This window comes from Biomphalaria glabrata, chromosome 16, assembly GCF_947242115.1.
Source record: "Biomphalaria glabrata chromosome 16, xgBioGlab47.1, whole genome shotgun sequence".
In the NCBI taxonomy this organism is placed as follows: Eukaryota; Metazoa; Mollusca; class Gastropoda; family Planorbidae; genus Biomphalaria; species Biomphalaria glabrata.
The window spans coordinates 13,021,516-13,041,664 of NC_074726.1; the positions used below are offsets into that span (position 1 = coordinate 13,021,516).

Sequence of the window (20,149 nt, forward strand, 5' to 3'; positions counted from 1 at the left end):
AAAAGATCAGTTTGTTTGCTAGCTTGAACTATCGGCAAACATCGGCGTCGATTGTGATCCGGTGCGCCAAAACTTACCTTTGCAGCGCCCATGGCGCATGACTTGGCTTTTTTTTTTTTTTGCCGTCATCATAAGGCTTAGAAAATCTGTCTGGGCGCTGCATTGAGGGACAGGGATGTACTTATTGGATTTGGGTTCCAGCCACGCAATATGGTTTTTTTTACAAGTCACAAATATTTATCAAAGCTAATTGTCCTCTTCGATATTTCCACAAAGACTGAACCATAATCTTCAAATACAAAAAAAAAAAAAAAACCCTAATAAAATACTAGAAAAATACTCAAAGATTAAGACACATTTCTCGTTCCATATGCTAGGACGGACAAATTTGTACAAATGCTCCTTCTTCCCTAGTGCTATTTGAGCATGAAATGGGTTGCCTGAGCCAGCCAGAAAAAAACAATGATTTTGCAGAATTTAAGTTATTGGTTAACATGCATGACTAGATGCATGACGTTTAGGATGTAATCATCTTTTTTGAAGTAACGTCTGTCTTTTATTAGATAAGATAAGATTTTTAAGACAATAGGACACGGAATTTAAATCTTCATAAGCGTATCTTAAATTTTTCGGGGACTCTTATAAGAAATAAATTAAATATTGTATAAACATTTTATTTGTGACATATAAAGACAAAGACATAGTCCTCGACACCAAAGTCGTGGCCACATGTTTATATGCTTGAGAATCTTGGACGCTGGCAGCAGAGCTAGAAAGGAAGATCCTAGCAATGGAATTGAGATGCTACAGAAGACTCCTAGGAATCACATTTAAAGACGGCGTCACAAACGAAGAAATTAGAGACAGAGTTACTGCAGCCATTGGACCCCACTATGACCTGCTGACTATGGTAATAACAATGAAACTAAAACTCTATGTCCATATTACAAGGTCTTTGGGGCTTGCACAGACCTTCCTTCAGGGAACAGTACCAAGAAAAAAGAAGAAGAGGCAGACAGAGAAAGCGATGGGAAGAAAACATAAAATGGGCTTGTCTTTTAAAGAGGTTCTATCCAAGGCAAAAGACAGAAGAATGGAGAGAGACGGTTGACAAATCTTGTGTGGTGCCCCAATGGTTCAACAGATTAAAAGATATTTGAAGGGGAAGGTTATATAAACTCACTTTATTTCTACCACAAATACAAATGAAATAGTCTAGGGCAATTTATGAATTTGCAGAGCCAGTGAATATTTCCAACTTTGTCTACTTTCTGTCGTGTTTGTTTTGAATGTATCCCATAATTTCGTTCCTTTACTCTGTTCCCATATTTCTTTAAAGGGAACTCGTGTGTGTATATTGTAGACTAACACATTTTGATTTAGACGTTGGGGAATGGAGATTCTAATTCTATTATTGAATCAAGTCTTTCATGTCTCAACAGGCTGGTGTGGTCACGGTCTCCAAAGTACAATGTTTCACTCACTGCCACAATGCGCTAACAATACCTGGTCAGTGTTGCCCGGTCTGTCAAGGTGAGTCAAGATAACATTCATGCTATTGGAACAAAGATGCATTTGGTTTATCATTATTTGTTTTTCATCATTGGGTCAACTGTTGTTTGCAACCCCTATTAGAAAGTCTACCATTTAGTACTCTCACACACACACATACTGGCAATTTGTTTTATTTTATTTATTACATATTTGTTTTGAATTCGACTTCTTCACACCTACTCGTGATTGCAGTGGCGTAGCTAGGATGTGTGTGTGTGTGTGTGGGGGGGTACAGTATTGGTACAGTATATAATTACAATTAACAAAAAAAAATCATTAAGACTCTTTTAATGAATCTATAACATCCTCTAGAATCTAGATCAATGTTGTCTAGTAGTTTTGACTCCAGGTGAATAGCAAGATTTCATGGCAGTGTGGCGTAATATTTAATGTAAAAAGTATTGGACATTCATTTGGGGGCCCCCTCAAGGTTGAGCCTGGGGATCTTTTGAATTTATACCCCCCTTCCACCCCCTAGCTACACCACTGCAGACTGTATCCTCTCCCCTCCCTATGATGATTTAAGGGTGTGAGAATTCCACTGCCTTCTTTCTGTTAAATTGACGTCTATTATAAGAACGAACATGGGTGTCTGGACTTGAGTTTTCTTAGAACTGGGACGAAACTCAAATGCATACGTAGAGATACATGTACCTAACACTAGCATAGTAGATCTATTATATTATTATTTTTTTACAAAGCTAATGTTAACTCACTTCGTCTGTCTGTTTGTCTGGTAAAAAAAATTGAACACTTTATTTCTCTCACATTCATTCTCGGATCAAACTTTGAAACTTTAAATAGAAAATAATCAATTAGTCAAGTAATTGTTGGTAATTAAGTATTTTGTTTGATATTGAATAAGGGAAATAATGTATACATTATTTAGTGATATATTTGTAAAAGCAGAGTTATTTCCCTTGTATTATATAAGGATTTTTTTAAAAGACTACGTTATATTTTGTTTGTTGTGCATTTCTTTTTAGCGTCTTGCGTGTGTGTGTGTCTCGTTCTCTAGTGAACAACATGTTGCCCAGGTCTATTTATGTAACTGTAATACAAACACACAAACAAACAAACCAAAAAAAAAACTTTTCACTATCATAATGACTGGATTTATTGGTCGTAAAGAAAAGGAACTCAACTTGTGTCACGTTAGATCTAGTCTGGACTTCATAAATTACTCTCCGGCGAGAATCAACCCAAAGAGATAAAGGCACAATTATGTCCCCATTACAGTTTCAGTCATTAAAACGGAGATTTACCATTTTGTATGATTATAAAACTCGTTAGTAGAAGAGCTAAAAATATAAATCTCCTTTTTGGATTGCCTTAAAACGTACTTAAAAGTAGGCCTATGCTGTAGGCTTTAAAAAAAAACAAAAAAAACTCATTTTATTATCTTGTGACCTGACACATTAAAACATCAAATAATTCATAGCTCAAATACTTGATAATATTTTATAGACTTCCTAGTCCATTAGCTCCTGATGTCTCATCTTACCCAGGTTGTTTCTTCCGAGGTAAGCTGTATAATGAGTCAGAGACATTTCACCTCCCCACCGACGTCTGCACCACCTGTACCTGTAAGGTAATCTTTTTTTTTTTTTTTTACTTTCTTTGAAATGTAAATATTGCAACACTCTCAGTTTGTAAGATTTAACAATGGCAAGCAGGTTTTATTTTTTTTATCTTTTGTGTTAGATCTGAAATTGTTTGTAACTCTTTTGTATTTCGTGTTCCGTTTATTTTTAAAGAAAACTTTTTGATTTTTTAAAAAGTGATTTCAGCTTCTCAAACTTCTACTGCTGATTCCTTCTGAGACCAAGCGTTACAGAAGGCATGAACACTCACCTGCGACGTCACAACCTGTGGGCAGTTTAGACTAATAGCTCGTTGCCACGTCACAGGCCATTCCGTCTTCCTATTCCAAAAAAAACAAAAAAAAAGGTCAGCTAGAAAGCTCTGTGGAACTCTGTAAGCTGATGGCCAGTGGTGTAGCTAGGGAGCCTGGAGGAGGGCGTAATATTTAATATTTAATGTCAAAACAAATTTCGGACACTCATGTGGGGAACCCTCAAGTGAGTGCCCGGGAGATTTTCCAATTGGGACCCCCTGCTCATCCCACCCTAGCTACCCACTTCTAATCTGGTCTAGAGCCAAGCGGTTTCCCGCATTCTGAGCTTGAGAACTTCATTCTGCTGTCAACAATCAACTATTTCTCCCAATAAGAAGATTGTAGGTCAAAGTTAAATTAGAAAATGTTAGGGTGGGACAACCCAATATTGAAGTGGGATAAATATTCAAGGCAGGGTTATGTCTATAACTGGCTAGGACTTATGAAAGTTCTCGTGTCCAGCAAGACGTCTTGAAGCTAGACCAATAGTTTTAGAAGACCTCAACACTGACCAGCGACTGTGGGAAGTTTTGTCCAATAGCTCGTTGCCACACGTCAGAGTGGTGATGTGGTCAGTGTTGAGGCTTATTATAACGGTTGGGCCTGTTGTTTTTTCACGTCTCGCCAACAGGATATCAAACTATTTATTTTGTCTGAACAGAATGGAAATCTTCAGTGCGAGCGTCAACAGTGTCCGGTCCTCAACTGTAAGTCAGAGTACATCTACCAGCCCAAGTCAGAGTGCTGCCATAAATGTCGAGGTCAGAGCTACACTTAGTATTGGTTTATTTTCGATTTACTCATCACGAAGTCGTGCTTAAGTATTGTGACCTACTGCCCATTACTGACCTTATTAAACGAGTAAGGTGGTCAAGTTATGTTCTTGGAATGAAACAGAAACGAGGATTGCTCTCAACTGTTTATTCAAATAATAAATGGGGGAAGGGGAGAAAAAGAAGAGACGAACCATAATCATTTTGAAGGCAACTTGTAAGTAGGTCTTGAAACTAAAAAAGAGTCGAAATTACAGACTGACACTTCATCACATTGACATTTATTGTCCTCTCATTGTCCACTTGTCTACTCATTGGCCACTCAATGTAGATATTGGGTTACCATGGCCTAAACCTTTCTCTAGCTTGCGGCATTGGTCTCAAATCAGCGAGTGTTTCAATGTAAGTCTCCCAGTTGTATTGGAGCAATTGTACGTCGCTTGGCTGTTTATGACCGCCATCAGTCGCAAAGCGACCATGGATGACTTCTTAAATGAACTAAAAGGTTATGGTCAGAACGATGTTGCCCACATAGCACCCCCCCCTCCTTTTTCAATTCACGTAGCTGATCTATCCAAAGGAACGGCAACTGCTGATATAGTTTGTGATCAGCGGCGTGACAGGTTTTGTCAGGGTGTAGCACTGTTTGTAGAACTGCCTCAGGGTCACCGTTTTTTTTTTTATTTTTCCTAAGGGTTGACTCAAGATGCTATCTCCATGTTTGGGTATAGACCTTTCCATCTCCTAGGTATATAGCCAAGCTAGGTCCTTACTGCCCGAAGCTTACTAGTTTCTGCGGCAGTTGCTTGCCTTTGCCCCTTGCCCTGTCAGTGACAACAGCTCTTCAAGACCCAATATTTGATCCACACATGGAGTTGACTGATGCTATTTGGGACACATGCATCAGAAAGATTTTTTAGGTGTTGCTAATTAGGTTGTTAATGCTTAGGGCAATAGAAATCTTACGGTAACAGAACTAGTTTAGGTTTATATTATAACTGTAGCCATTTTGCATTGTATATTTGTTTTTAAATTGAAAAATCTCTTTTTAGGTAGTCGTGAGATCTTTGTGCCAACAAAAGGATGTTTCTTTAAAGACTATGTGTATGAGGAAAATGAAAAGTTCTCTCCTGAACCTTGCACTCAGTGTGTCTGTAGAAAGGTTTGTGTTGATCAAGTCACTTGTAGAATGAATGTAATCAAATCTAGTTTTTAGAAGGAATCCAACTTGTGTTTCAGCAGAAGCATGTTATAGAACATAATAAAGTCTCGTCAAAGGCTGAAAATTCAAACAAATCCACTGTTTTAATAGGATGGAATAGATGCCAGCATTTTATTTTGTGTAGATCGACGTAGCGGAAATTTTAAAAAGCGTAATACGATGTTCAATTACTTAAATGTGGTCTAGAACCAGTCAACTTTGCGTTAGATGTGGCAAAGTATGTAGGTCACTGCTGGGTCTGCGTTGCACGTGAAATGATCTGCACTTTTCCTTAATTTTCGAGCTCGGAGACACGCCTTGATTATTAATCATGCCTCATTCTACACAAGGGCGTTGCTTGCGATGTACGGGTGGTGCAGGTCGCACTGTGAGGGACATCAAACTTTCCATCCTAAGAACAATTAGATTAACAACGGAAATTTGTTTTTAATATTCAAAGGCGGAATTAGTGGTAACATCTAGTGGATTCTGGTGGTCTAGATGGCAAATTAGGATCGGTTCATATTATTTCTGCCTGGGCGATACTTTTTTTCTCAGTGAAACCCCATTTATAAATTTGTAAAAAAAAAGTTTAGTAGAAATATCACAATACATGTTCAATAAGGGATCACATTGATATAAGACAGTAACTACCCGTTTGAGGTTCAAACGATCGTAGCCTTCAAATTAGTGAACATTAAATAATTACTTTCCGACTGGTAATTCTAGAAGCACTTTAGAATTTGTCTTAATTCTAGTATGGCAGTCGAATGAATTGCTCTAAACCTCTTTATAAGATGTATTCATATTGGTTTAGAAATGGTGTATGCATATTCGCTTTGAAGTCAAAAGTTGCCATTGCACAAGATTTTAAGCAGGACAAGGATGATGGTAAATCCCAATTTCCAGCGCGCTTTTAGTTTGCGATATCTAAACGTAACAACAGACAGACGTACAAATTGATAACCGGACCGACAGATAACACAAAAAAACAATACTGCTGCCGCTAAATGTGATTTGAAAGTTATTCCCATACTTTTGTTTTCTTGCTGTGATTCATGTTTTCCCTTTCAGAAAGGCACAGCCATATGTGATAAACTGATCTGCCCTCCTTTAGACTGCCCAGTGGAAGAACAAGTCCCAATGAATAACACTGACTGCTGCAAACAGTGCAAAGAAAAGAGAGACTGTCTGTTTGAAGGCAATGGATACAAGGTAATTGTCTAGTACAGTGATGGACTAACTTTGGTAGGAGCGGGCCCAAAAAAAATATAAAAAATATTTTGGCGCCCAAATATTAAAAAAAAAAATTTAATGTAAATAAATAGAAATGTATTTTTTTTTAGATTTAATTAATTTGGTTCAAATTTAAAACTTAGTTATTCTTAAAAGCGAACTAAAAATGCTCATCTTTCAATCCATTTATAGACAGTCTTTTAAAATTTTCATTATTCATTCTTAAGCTGCTATCATATAAACCTATAGGAAGATGCAAACGATGCACTAATTCTGAGATTACATTTGGTGAACTGTATTTCATTAAGGCGATTGAAATCTTCTTTCAAATTCAAATGACTCGGACATGTCACCCGCATGCCAGATGGTAGAATCCCGAAAGATATCTTATATGCTGAGCTTGTGGAAGGAGTCAGACCCAAGGGCCGCCCAAGACTAACATATAGAGATGTCTGCAAGCGACACATGAGAGCCACAGGCATAAGCGATAATGTGTGGGAAAACATAGCCAATTACAGGAGTGCATGGAGACAGACTGTGCGTGCTGGGACAACCCTCGCTGAGAGCAAAAGAATTGAAGCGGCCTTAATCAAGAGGGAAAAAAAGAAAGCTGCCCTGTCCGCTAGCCCTGAATCAGAGGCATACACATGTATGAATTGTGGCAAAGTCTGCCGCTCTAGAATTGGCTTGATTAGCCACACCAGATTCTGCCCCGTCTCAAGATTAAACCAAAACCAATGACTCATTTGGGCGCATCCATTGCCTTTCGAGACAAAAGGAGCCATATACTTGATAAAAAGTACTTTCAGCTCCACTCAGTGTTTCTATTGGCAGAATAAAGCCTAAAATGTAACCTGAGTACGACCTTGGCGGATAATTTGTTTCTATTGGCTGAACGGATTCTGATGTAAGCACAAAGCCATCGCAGTTGAGGTTATCAATAGGAGTGAACGTAGCTCACACCAGCACATTAGCCAAGTACAATTTCTTTCCCTTGTTCAAAATACTAAACAAAATAAGTAATTACCAATAGTTAATTAACTAACCCGTTAATTATTCTTATTGATTCTTGTTTTGTTAGGTACAAGAAATAAGTGTGCAAAATATTAGCTTGATCCGAGATTGGGTGTGGAAGAAATAACGTGTACAGACTTTGTATCAGACCGACAGACGAAGACGATATAAGCTTTGTGTTAAAAGTTCATTTCATTTGTGTCTAAACAGAAGTTTGTTCAATTTTTTTTGTTCAAGTTTGGAATTAATACAATAATACGCCTACAACGGATTAGTTGGACCAGCTGCCTGGGGCTACAACCCAACGACTGTGGTTAATACTATGCTGGTGCATATGCCTCCAATTGAAATGCGTTGGAAACCCGATATCCATGAGCTAAAAACTGAGTGGTTTGGTGTAGGCTAATGCAGAGATGTACACTGGATGCCATATTCTGGGAGGAAGGTTTTAGATTTTTTGGTAGGGTGTGGGGGCGAGATTCTAACAAATGCAATTGAAGTTTTCGGACAGTGGCAGTTAGGGTCAGTTAGGGTCAGTTAGTGTTAGAGAGTGGGAGCTAGATGTGCAAAGTAAATAGTTGCTTAGTTTCTTTTGATCATTGCTCATATTATTGTATCCTGTAGATAAATTGTATTTCGTCTGTATTTATTGTTTGAAGTTGGGGTTTAAAAGAATTAAACTCAAGAAGATTATGCATAGTATCTACACTGTGTTATTTTATTTATCTTATCTTAGTTATGTTTGATTTATAATATTGGCACCTCTGAGTCAGATGAAGTGAGTTGATACAAGTCTATCTCTTCAAACGATGTCATGACAATTACAATTCCAGCAAGTAGAAAGAAAAAAATCTGAATTCAAATCTCCTCTGCCTTGAGGAGGTTTTCTAAACAGGGTAAAGCCTTCCAGACTTAAACCTGAGGAAAAAGCAGGAGCCTTAGGCAGCTTGCAACACACAGTTCTACACCCTGGCAGAGCATCTACTCCTAAACTGTATTGGGTAATTACACTTCCTTTGGACACATCTGCTGCGGGGAGATGGGGCTACTGCTGTCTGGGCGATAAAATTCTGACCACAGCTAAAGGCTAGGCTTTCATTTCCAGGAGATCAAGATGAACTTAGTCTTTTATCTACTAAATAAGGTCAACAATAGTTCCAGTAACTGAATTTCATCTAAAGAAATTTAGTTTCTAAATATCTTGCTTTTATGAAACTCGTGGATTCATTTATATATGAATGTAGGGGCCAGATATTGTTATATGGAGGTAGAAATTATATTACGAATTCCAAATGTCTCAATCGAGGTCAATGTCCTGATCCAAGATAGCATTTTGTAATTGCTAATTGTTTATTGATAGCATTTTATGATTACTATTTGTTCATTGCTCTAGCCACACTTTTCAGCTTAATTTGTTGAACTCCGAAATGAATGATTTTAACTACTCCTGACAAACTTTACGTCTTGATAGGAACATCAAATGTGTCTTTAGATGGAGTGTTGTATTTAACAAGTTGTGTCCCTTGTTCTATTTTCAGCACAAAGAAGAATGGCGGCCTAACGTATGTACCAGATGTTCGTGTGTTGATGGTGTGACGTACTGCCAAAGAGAGAAATGCACCAACTCACTCTGGTGTCCCCAAGGCTATAGACTTCTTCTGACGGAGAGAGAATGTTGCCCTCGGTGTATAGAACGTTAGTAGCTCAACATGATCTGTCGTAATCTTTGAACATTGGAAAGCAAAGCGTATATATTTAGCAAAGCGTATATATTTATTAGATATTACTTGCTCTATAACATGATATAGTTTTATATGTTCATTGTATTCTGTGTTGGCTTGTAACTTTACGAGTAAAAGAGTTCTCAGAAACAAATGGAGACTTCTTGGTTCTCATGTATACGTTGGAGTGTTCAGACAAATAGTCTGTGATGAACTGAGCAGTAGTTTCCAAATCAGTGTCTTGTTCAGGTCTTTCGAGAGAGTATGTAGCTTTGAAGGGACATGGTCGGCATTCTCAGGTGATGCTCCGATATCTCCATATTTCTAGCTTCCGGAACATGTGTAAACAAAATTTGTAGTACAATATACAAAGAGCTTTACGAAAATAAAAGACATTCCGGATATTTGACATTTCGTATAAAAGACTTTCTACAGACAGTATAGCAATATATATTATATTATATTATATTATATTATATTATATTATATTATATTATATTATATTATATTATATTATATTATATTATATTATATTATATTTTATTTTATTTTATTTTATTTTATTTTATTTTATATATATATATATATATTATTGAACTTTCAGGCGCCAAAGATTAAAAAAAAAAGAAATGAATTTTAATCTGGTCTTATTTCTCTATTGTCTTTCATTCGTTTACTTGAGTGAGATAAAGTGTTTCACTTCTTTAAAAATTACTTTTTAAGACAGTTTTATAGCGAATTAGTTTCCTTCCTCTTCCTGTAGTTATACCTCCTCCGCCCTTTCTCTCTCTACCTAGCTCTGACCTTCTGAATTGAATTGAATGAACTATTAAAGTTTTGTGTTTCCTTCTTCAGATGATGCTGTGTGCTCCGTCTTTGGAGATCCTCACTACAGAACGTTCGACGGACTGATGTACAGCTTCCAGGGAACCTGCAAATACATCCTTGCCCACGACTGTGTCAGCAACAGCTTTTTGGTCAAGGTAAAGAACGCCGTCCGCTTCTCTTCTGGATACGCCTGGACCCAGATGCTGGTGGTGTTCCTATTCAACCATCGCGTCTCCATGTTACAGAATTCGGTGGTGAAAGTGGACAAGGTCCGAGCCCGACTTCCGTTTGTTTCCCCCGGGAAGTTCTCCATCTTCAAGGAAGGCTCTCTGGTGAAGATGAAATCCACCATCGGGGTGGAGGTGACCTGGGACGGTGACAGCTTCCTGGAAGTGACTGTCAGCACCAAGTACAAGCAGCGGATGTGCGGACTGTGCGGGAATTACAACGGTATCAAGACCGATGACCTGCTGGGCAAGGACGGCACGATGTATATGAGTGGTCAGCAGTTCGGCCACACTTGGAGGGTCGGCAGCAAGAGCGCGTGCCACATCGAATCGGATAAGCTGGTCAAGGCCCCGTGCGAGATGAACTCAACAGCCCGCCTTCGAGCGCAGCAAGACTGCAAAATATTTTACAGTCACCCATTCGCTAAGTGCAGAGCTAAAGTGGATGTGAACGTTTATGTCAGGTGAAAACAAAACCCACTATAATCATATGCCTATAGTTTAAACAATACGTTCATTGTCTATAAGTTACTATTTCCTTACATCTTGGTGAGACACCAGTAGACTGGCTCGTTTAATTTGTCATGCCCCATTCAAGTGCTAAGAGAAGAAAGTGTTATTTCCTTGAGTTTATGTCTATAAGTTAATATTTCATTACATCTTGGTGAGACATGCCCCATGCAAGTGCTAAGAGAAGAAAGTGTTATTTCCTTGAGTTTATGTCTATAAGTTACTATTTCATTACATCTTGGTGAGACATGCCCCATGCAAGTGCTAAGAGAAGAAAGTGTTATTTCCTTGAGTTTATGTCTATAAGTTACTATTTCATTACATCTTGGCGAGACATGCCCCTTTCAAGTGCTAAGAGAAGAAAGTGTTATTTCCTTGAGTTTAATAAAGATTTCGACTCTGTCTTATCACACTAAACCTCCTCGTCTCTAGAGACTCGATATCGCTAATAATTCTTATCTTATCATATATATTATTATTATTATTTATTATAATTTTTATATAGCGCTACTTTCATGCTTATAGTGTGCTCAGAGCGCTTTGGTCCAATCTCATTTGTGGACCAGTAGGAGGGAGGGGTATCTAGGAGTTTGTTTTCCGTGCTGCCTTTAGGCACTCAGTAAACGCAACTCTGCCCGAGTCGGGTGTCAAACCTCAAGCCCCCTTCTAGGTAGCCAAGTTCAAGCGCAGTTAGCCTCTCGACCAGGCGTTACTTCCAAAAAGAAGACAATTACGTCCTGGGCATTTCATGTGTCAATCTAGTCATGTATGTTAATCAATGACTTAAACCTCTGCTACGTTGTTGGTTTTCCTGGCTGATTCAGGCAACCTATTCCATTCTCTAATGGCTCTAGGGAAGAAGGAGTACTTGTATGAATTGGTTCTAGTATAAGGACTAAGAAATGCGTCTCTATCTTTGTGTCTTTCTTTTTTATAAGCTTTTACCTTTTCACTGAAAGGTATTTTAAATGAACTTTTAAGAATGTAGTAAACAGCCCAGTTCAATGTCATCGTCTGTCCATCTTTCAGCTCCTGTATTACAGACATGTGTGACTGCCCACATGGACGCAACTGTGCCTGTGAGGCTATCTTAGCCTACGTAAGCCAATGTACCAGAGCAGGTCTCGATGTTAAATGGTACAAGCCCAGTAGCTGTCTAGGTGAGTTTGTCATGTCTTTATGGTCTTCGATTCAAAGAAGGGGAGTGGGTAGGTATTTCAAATCTATAGTAATTAATTTTAACCTGACTATGACTACTTTTTATCATTTTAAAAATCAAAATCATTCCTATGGGTAAAAAATACCCAGCCTCATGACGACGATATTTGGTTTGACCCAACAACCTAAATCAATGATGGCCAACCCACGACCTGCGGACTACATTCGGCCCATAAAGCGGTGCTCTCCGAGCCCCGAAACGTCCACCAACGGTGCATATAGAAACCGCAGAAGTTCGGGGACGTTGAAGTTTTGTGCTCACGCGTTCAGTAACGAGTCGGAAAAGTTTTAGTGCCACTCGACCGACAAAAGTTGTACACCACTGACCTAAATATTTAGTGGGGCTCTATATCTAAGGAATTGTTTTAACTCTTGATTATAGTCTTAATTGGGATACCTCCCAAACCTTAAACACAAGCTACGCGATCTTTACTAATATTCACACCAGCAAATATTTTAGAAAATATTTTAACATAAAAGCTTATCTAAAGGGAAATAGCCGCAAAATGTCTGACATATATCTCAATGCAGCTAGAAAAAAATATAACAACTAGCTTTTTCTACATAAATCAAAATTTATAAATTACTACTACTTGATTAACTAATTGGTTAATTCTTTAATTGATTCATGTACTATTCATGGACTACAAATAATTGCCCAGAATGGGAGAAACAACGTGTACAAAATTTGTATCTTGCAGACAGAGTTAATAAAAGATTTGGAACACATTTATGTTCAACTTTCACAGAGAAAGAGATAATATGTCCATTATTAATAGCAGAGTGTTGTTGTATACTAAATAACATTAATTGACCAACATATGCACATCATTTCAACATCTGAACTTAGCTGATAATACAATCATCCAAGTCAGCGTGTCTCGGCATTCTGAGATACAGAAATTATTTCTCCTGGCGTCTACAACGCACTCTTTCTCCTAGCAATAAGTAAAGTAAAGAAATGTTCCCCTTCCAGACCTTGCGATCTGTGGGGGAGATGATATCAAGGTCATCTGTTTCTTTGGCCAACGGTTAACGATCAGGGTGACTTGTGATTTCTTTTTTGAAGCAACGTTTGTATTATATAAGATAAGATAAGATGTGGCCAGCACAACGACCAACCACCTTTACTTTCCCCAACTAAAGTCAGGCACCCATTAGAGTTGGGTGGACTCAGCCGCCCTAAAAATAACGAAATTCAAAATCACAGTCTTCACCGAGATTCGAACCAAGGACCCCTGGTTCAGAAGCCGAGAGCTTAACCACTGAGCCACCCCGCCCCTACCCCATAGTAAGAAGGGTGCATGTCAAATAAAGTTAAATAAAAAGAGTTGTATGGGCCGTTGCTGAAGTGTGAGATGTTCGGGCTAGTTATCCATGACGTTTGTGATGAGCTTAGTCATTGTAAGATATCCTTGTATTCAGCAAGATGCCCTGAAGCTGGCCTATTTTCTTCAGGTTCAAAAGAGCTCTTTTACTCGATCTTTTACCTCTCGCAAAAAAAAAAAACAGTGTGAAAGATTCTTCTATGCTTTCACTACGTCATTTAATTTAATTTTTTTTTTAAATATGGGTCATGTCATTTATTTGATTATTGCTAAAATATCGATTTATAACTAAAATGCAAATGCTAAAATTTTATTGTCATAAAAAAAACGGACCACATTTTGGCACGTCGCCCTCTCCCCTTCCTCGAGGGAGATGTGAACCACAGTTAGAGAAACGCATATTTATTTAATCAAGCCAACTGGTTTAACCCAGGCCTTATTGTTTCTGAAGAATTGCGTCATCAACAGTGATTACAATTTTCTTTTCATTTCAGATCGCTGAGAAACAAAGTAAAGAGGATTCAAGAGTTGACTCTAAAGAGACAGGAGCTGAAGCCTTTTTATGTCTGAGTTAGAACAGGAAATGGGAGAGATTAGACTCTTTTCTTTGATTCCTCCACTAGTCTGGCTTGCTGAAGCAGATAAGACTGTAGAAACATTGTAGAGTCAACATTGAAGATATTTTTCTAGAGCAGATAAGACTGTAGAAATATTGTAGAATCTACATGGAAGATATTTTTCTAGAGCAGATAAGACTGTAGAAACATTGTAGAAACTACATTGAAGATATTTTTCTAGAGCAGATAAGACTGTAGAAATATTGTAGAGTCAATATTGAAGATATTTTTCTAGAGCAGATAAGACTGTAGAAACATTGTAGAAACTACATTGAAGATATTTTTCTAGAGCAGATAAGACTGTAGAAATATTGTAGAATCTACATGGAAGATATTTTTCTAGAGCAGATAAGACTGTAGAAATATTGTAGAATCTACATGGAAGATATTTTTCTAGAGCAGATAACACTGTAGAAATATTGTAGAATCTACATGGAAGATATTTTTCTAGAGCAGATAAGACTGTAGAAACATTGTAGAGTCAACATGGAAGATATTTTTCTAGAGCAGATAAGACTGTAGAAATATTGTAGAATCTACATGGAAGATGTTTTTCTAGAGCAGATAATACTGTAGAAACATTGTAGAATATACATGGAAGATATTTTTCTAGAGCAGATAAGACTGTAGAAATATTGTAGAATCTACATGGAAGATATTTTTCTAGAGCAGATAAGACTGTAGAAACATTGTAGAATCTACATTGAAGATATTTTTCTAGAGCAGATAAGACTGTAGAAACATTGTAGAGTCAACATTGAAGATATTTTTCTAGAGCAGATAAGACTGTAGAAACATTGTAGAATCTACATTGAAGATATTTTTCTAGAGCAGATAAGACTGTAGAAACATTGTAGAGTCAATATTGAAGATATTTTTCTAGAGCAGATAAGACTGTAGAAACATTGTAGAATCTACATTGAAGATATTTTTCTGGCCTGTTGTTAATCAAGGATTGACCAGTTATGAAACTTTTTATAAAATTAAATGGCATTCATTCATGATATTATCTTTAAATACACAGTAGATCTAGTACCATGTGAAAGGTTTGAGTAGATTGTCAAATGCTGAAGACTCTGTTGACTGACATCAAACTGCTACCTGTGAACAAATCTTTATGGCCAGTGACAGTTGAAGCTAGTCTAAGAAATGTTGTTTTTTAGATGTAAATATTTGTATGTTCAACTAGAATGACTTGGGAGAAGTTGTCATTACGAATACTTTCTTTTTCTCCCACTTTAATTGTACAATCTTTACAAAATATTTATTGTCTAAAATGTTTTCTGATCCATTGAGAGCATTAATATTTTTTTATTGCATTCATTTTTCAATCTTAATTTATGGGGTTTTTTTTTTTTGCTTTTTTTTTTTTTTTTGCTTGTTTTTGGGGGGTCAGTATTGTGTTTGATTGAAAAAAGTTTATTTTCAGTCTGGAGATGATCCTACATGCCAGGATAACTTGAACTAACGAACTCTTTGGTGTGTACACTAAAGGAACGGATGATACGCTAAATCTTTTTTAAAGGTATATCCACACAGACATATATTAGACCTAGACTGGACATGGACATCTCTTATATATATATAGGTATGTGATCTGATCATTATCGTATACGAATTTGTTTCCGTTGTCCAGTCTAGGTATAATATATATATAGGTCTGTGGGTATATCCAAGTTTTGTGCACTTTTCAACACTGCAGAATCCAAATCTTTAGACTCTTCTGTTTGTAGAGTAGTACAGAATCATCTCACTATGGAGGAAGCATTAGACTTTCACTCTATGACTAAAATCTTGTTTTAAAACAAATAGGCCACTAACTAGCTGGGAATAAAGGAGATTGGATAAGAAGATCAACTCCCACGCGTTGAGATAGTGTCACGTGATAGCTTTTTATTTAGTTGGTAACACTGAAGTTCAAATGCGTATCCTTGGCATTGTAGAGGTGATCATGAAGCTCTCCAATATTTGTATTGAATCTATGACTACAATAATAAAGTAAAAGTTCCCCTTTCAGACCTTGCGGTCTATAGGGCATATGATGTAAAGATCATCTATTTATGTGGCCAGCACAATGACCAAACCCTATTGTCAGGTACCCATTTGCGCTGGGTGGACCCAGAGGCGCCCAAAGATCCCGAAAGTAAAAATCCCAATGTTCACCTGGATTCGAACCCTTACCGCTTAGCCACCGCGCCTTCATGACTAAGATAAAGTACGATATTAACATTCCTTTTTATGTTTGTTTTTTATTAAAAAGGGCACAATTACCAATTTGTATTTTTTGTGTGGAAAATCTTAATCAGCTGTTTATTGCCAGAGTGTTTCCAGTTCAGTTTTACATGAATATCATATGTCCGTTATAGAGACGGGAGATGAAGAGACATATTTATTTATTTATTGAATGCTCTTGTCGAGCTGATCTGATTACAATTGTTATAAGGTGAACAATGTCTTAATACAAGATTCTGATCAGTTCACTCATCGGTACGATCGTACATTAAAACCATTACATGCTGGCTTTACAAACACTATACATTTTTCTTTTTGTCTCTAACTATATTGTAGTTACACCAAAACTTTAATTTTCACAGAGGAAAAAAAAAACAATAATATATATCTATACGATCTAAACCATAGACAGTGTCCACGTTTAGATATTATACTATATATTTCAATCAGATACAGTTTTTTCATTTGTGTGTAGGCTACACACTACAGTGATGTTCATTACAAATTTCTATGTTTGTTTGAAGTTTTTTTGTTTTTTTGGTAAATAGAGATACGCCCAAACATTAACTGGCTCTATAAAACAAAAAGAACATCTTCAAAGATGTTCTGCGTTTAACAGATTCTTAAAAATTACTAACTTTTTATAAAAATATCAGCTCTCTGTAAATGACCTAAATTAGGAAGACAGGTATTCGGAAATGGATGTCGTTATTATTATATCTGTATATATATATTTAATTTGTTTTTTATGAAATATACATTTTTAGTCAATATGAAAACTGGGGGGTGGGGGAAGGGGGGGGGAAGGAAATATATTAAATTTTTTTTTCCAAGTACAATTGAGTCATTTAATTTTTTGTTAAAATCAAGTAGTGGGCGTGTCTGTTACCATGGATACATACATTTTGTGACGTTTTTTCTGCTGCATTACTTTTTACCATGTCGCAATGATGTCGCTGTTTTAATAGTCGCTCTAGATTTGGGCTTACACTGGGCCAGTAGCACGGAGAAGGGGACATTGTTATGTCGTATATGGTAAGGACTTTTTTTTACATATTAAACTACCTCAATTATTGTACACAGTGGCGTGATGGCTTCGCAAAGACATATCAAAATCTTGATACAGACTGTATTCAATGTTTTATTTATTAAAATTGTGAGACATTGTCATGTCTAAAAGATGACACATTGATTTTGTATTGTGGGTATTTTCTTGTTTTTTTTTTTCATGTTTACATATCAACCTGTTTTAATGGTTCATGGTAAGGAATCTCTTTGAAGATTATATGTGTTAATTGAACAATATATAATATTAGAGAGCTTATTGTTTGCAACTTTATGGGTACTGTTATTTGTTAGATCCTAAAATAAGTGTTGAATAAAGAAAGCAAAATAAAGCTAGAATACATTGATTGAGACGAGATGAAGTATTACATAAACAGAACAATAATGTGGATACATTTGGAAGTAATGGTATGTTTTTGTCATACTTCTAATCAAATTCACTTTTCATTTTCATTCAAATTAACAGAAACATCATCGACCTCATCATCATTTTATTTCTTCTCATCATTATCCGCTTTATCATTTATCAACTTCCCCCTCCTCCTCATTGTCTTACTCCTTCTAATCACCATCATTATTCTTCCCTATTCTCCTCTACCCCTATGCATCGTCATCCGCCTCATCAAATATAACTACTTTATTGTCCTCTTCATCATCTAAATCATCATCATCATATATACCAATATTCCCATCATCATCATATATACCAATATTCCCATCATCATCATATATACCAGTGGTCTTCAACGGGGACGATATCGCCCCCTAGTGGGCGTTTTCGAGATTTTGGGGGTCGCTGAGAGCCAAAGGGGCGGTAGGGGGGCGCTGGGCACAAAATGGGGCGGTAAGGTGCTCTGAAACAAAACAAATTAAAAAATTCTTCAACATTAAAGCTGGGAAACTAAATATAGACTAAGTATAGTTAACTTGTTTCTAATTTAAGAACAGAAACAGCGTTTGAAATTGAGTTCGGAAATCCCATTTTCTATTTTTAAATTCTTACTCTTTTGTTATGATCGGAGAGTATCTATTGTCCTTGAATCTTTCGCGTATAAACGTTTAAGATTTGATCAACAAAGTAGGTAATACGCCTTTTAGATTATAGTTTATTTTATCTACATATGTTAATATATTGATATATAAGATAAGAAGAAGATATGTAAAAGTTAATTGCAAAAAACATTAAAGGCAACATTTAATAGAATAATTTAACTTTTTAAAAACAAAAAACATTGATAAAATGTTGTTACGAAAACTCACTGGTATGTCATGTAATATTTCCTTGAGATTTAGTGAATTGCCACTAGAAAAAAAGTAAGTTCTACTTTGATGGCATTTTCAGATGAGGTTATGAAACCAAGTCGGCTTCACGAACATATAGCGATATCCAAAAATAAGTTAAGAATATTCATGAACAATTATAAAAATCTACAATTAAAACTATATTAAAAAACAAAAAACGGTAAAGCAGGATATGTTTTAATGGCTTCTTAGAAAAATGCAGTTTTTTTAAAAATTCGTATGATATTATTGAAAAATTGATTAAAACTAAATTTATTTTAAAACATATGTAACACAAGAAGACTTTTTTTCTGTTAGAATTGAAATATTATTTCAAAATTGTCTAGTTATGTAGCTTATGAGGACATATAGGAAACCATCAGTGGTTGGACGCTACAATGACTTTATAGGTAATATAGAATAAAAAACAAATCTGTTCACTATTCACATTGTGAGTTATGATACACAAGAAAAGTTTAGCCCGCAATTTCATTTCTATTTGAATCTAATCATAAAACTGTAAATAAAATACAAACCCATGCCGAAAATAAGCGCATCTTTCAACAGTTTTATGAAACAAATGATGAAAAAGATGTTAGACTCTTGTTGTAAACTGAAGTTCGCTGGATTTCGAAAGGGGTTTGTTAATTGTTATGGCTCGTTTTTTTAAGCTCTTAAATAATTTTCTTTTTTTTTTTTTTTTTTTTTTGAGAAACGGGAAGATTCAACGTTTAGCGATGACTTAAAGCAGGCTAAAAAATTGTTTTACATGGTAGGCATCTAACGCAAAATGAATGAAACGAACCTCTGACTGCTAGGAAAGAAATTGACTTTTATTGATAATATCATTTTCTTCTTTTATCGAGATATTAAATCTATTTTAAAGAGTTTTACAATCTCACATAATTTGTTTGTTAACAATTGAATTACTGCCCAAGGACACCGATATCTATGCAATTTCCATAACAATGCTCTATGAAGAAATTAAGATTCGCTTCTAAAATTTAGAAAAAAAAAATATAAATGAAGATTATTAAACATCTGTTACTGACGTTCAAATTGAGTTGCAGGAAAAAATAGATTTACAAAACTATGTCTTCAGTAAAAAGAATGTAAACATAGGAGGCACACAGTGGCGTAGCTAGGGTGGGGGTAAGGGAAATTTTGAAAATCCCCCGGGCCCCCATTTAAGGGAGGGGCCCAAATTAGTGCTTTTTTAATTAATTAAATTAAATATTACGCAAAATGCAGCGGCCCCCAAAGATGTCAAGCCCCCTGGCCCCCAAACGATGGAAATTCCTAGCTACGTCCCTGGAGGCACAACAGAGATGTGGCTGCATTGAGATGTTTCAGTAAAATTCCAAAACTGTGGTCGAAATTGGAATTATGTTTTAGCTTTTCAGTAAACATTGTTAACCTACATTTAGTGCATAACAAAGTTAATGAA

General features: G+C 36.3%; 1 protein-coding gene across 1 annotated transcript in view; it reads left to right on the top strand.

The window, feature by feature from the left end:
* Positions 1 to 17,545, top strand: part of LOC106050375 (BMP-binding endothelial regulator protein-like) — a 123,761-nt gene extending 106,216 nt beyond the window's left edge. Inside the window, exons 6-14 of the mRNA XM_056014485.1 lie at positions 1,443 to 1,533; positions 3,063 to 3,145; positions 4,113 to 4,212; positions 5,277 to 5,386; positions 6,500 to 6,640; positions 9,214 to 9,370; positions 10,252 to 10,915; positions 11,991 to 12,121; positions 14,002 to 17,545. Coding sequence (XP_055870460.1) covers positions 1,443 to 1,533; positions 3,063 to 3,145; positions 4,113 to 4,212; positions 5,277 to 5,386; positions 6,500 to 6,640; positions 9,214 to 9,370; positions 10,252 to 10,915; positions 11,991 to 12,121; positions 14,002 to 14,009 — 1,485 coding nt within the window. The 3' untranslated portion in view covers positions 14,010 to 17,545. The remainder of the gene's footprint in view (positions 1 to 1,442; positions 1,534 to 3,062; positions 3,146 to 4,112; positions 4,213 to 5,276; positions 5,387 to 6,499; positions 6,641 to 9,213; positions 9,371 to 10,251; positions 10,916 to 11,990; positions 12,122 to 14,001) is intronic.
* The last annotated feature ends 2,604 nt before the right edge of the window (positions 17,546 to 20,149 follow it).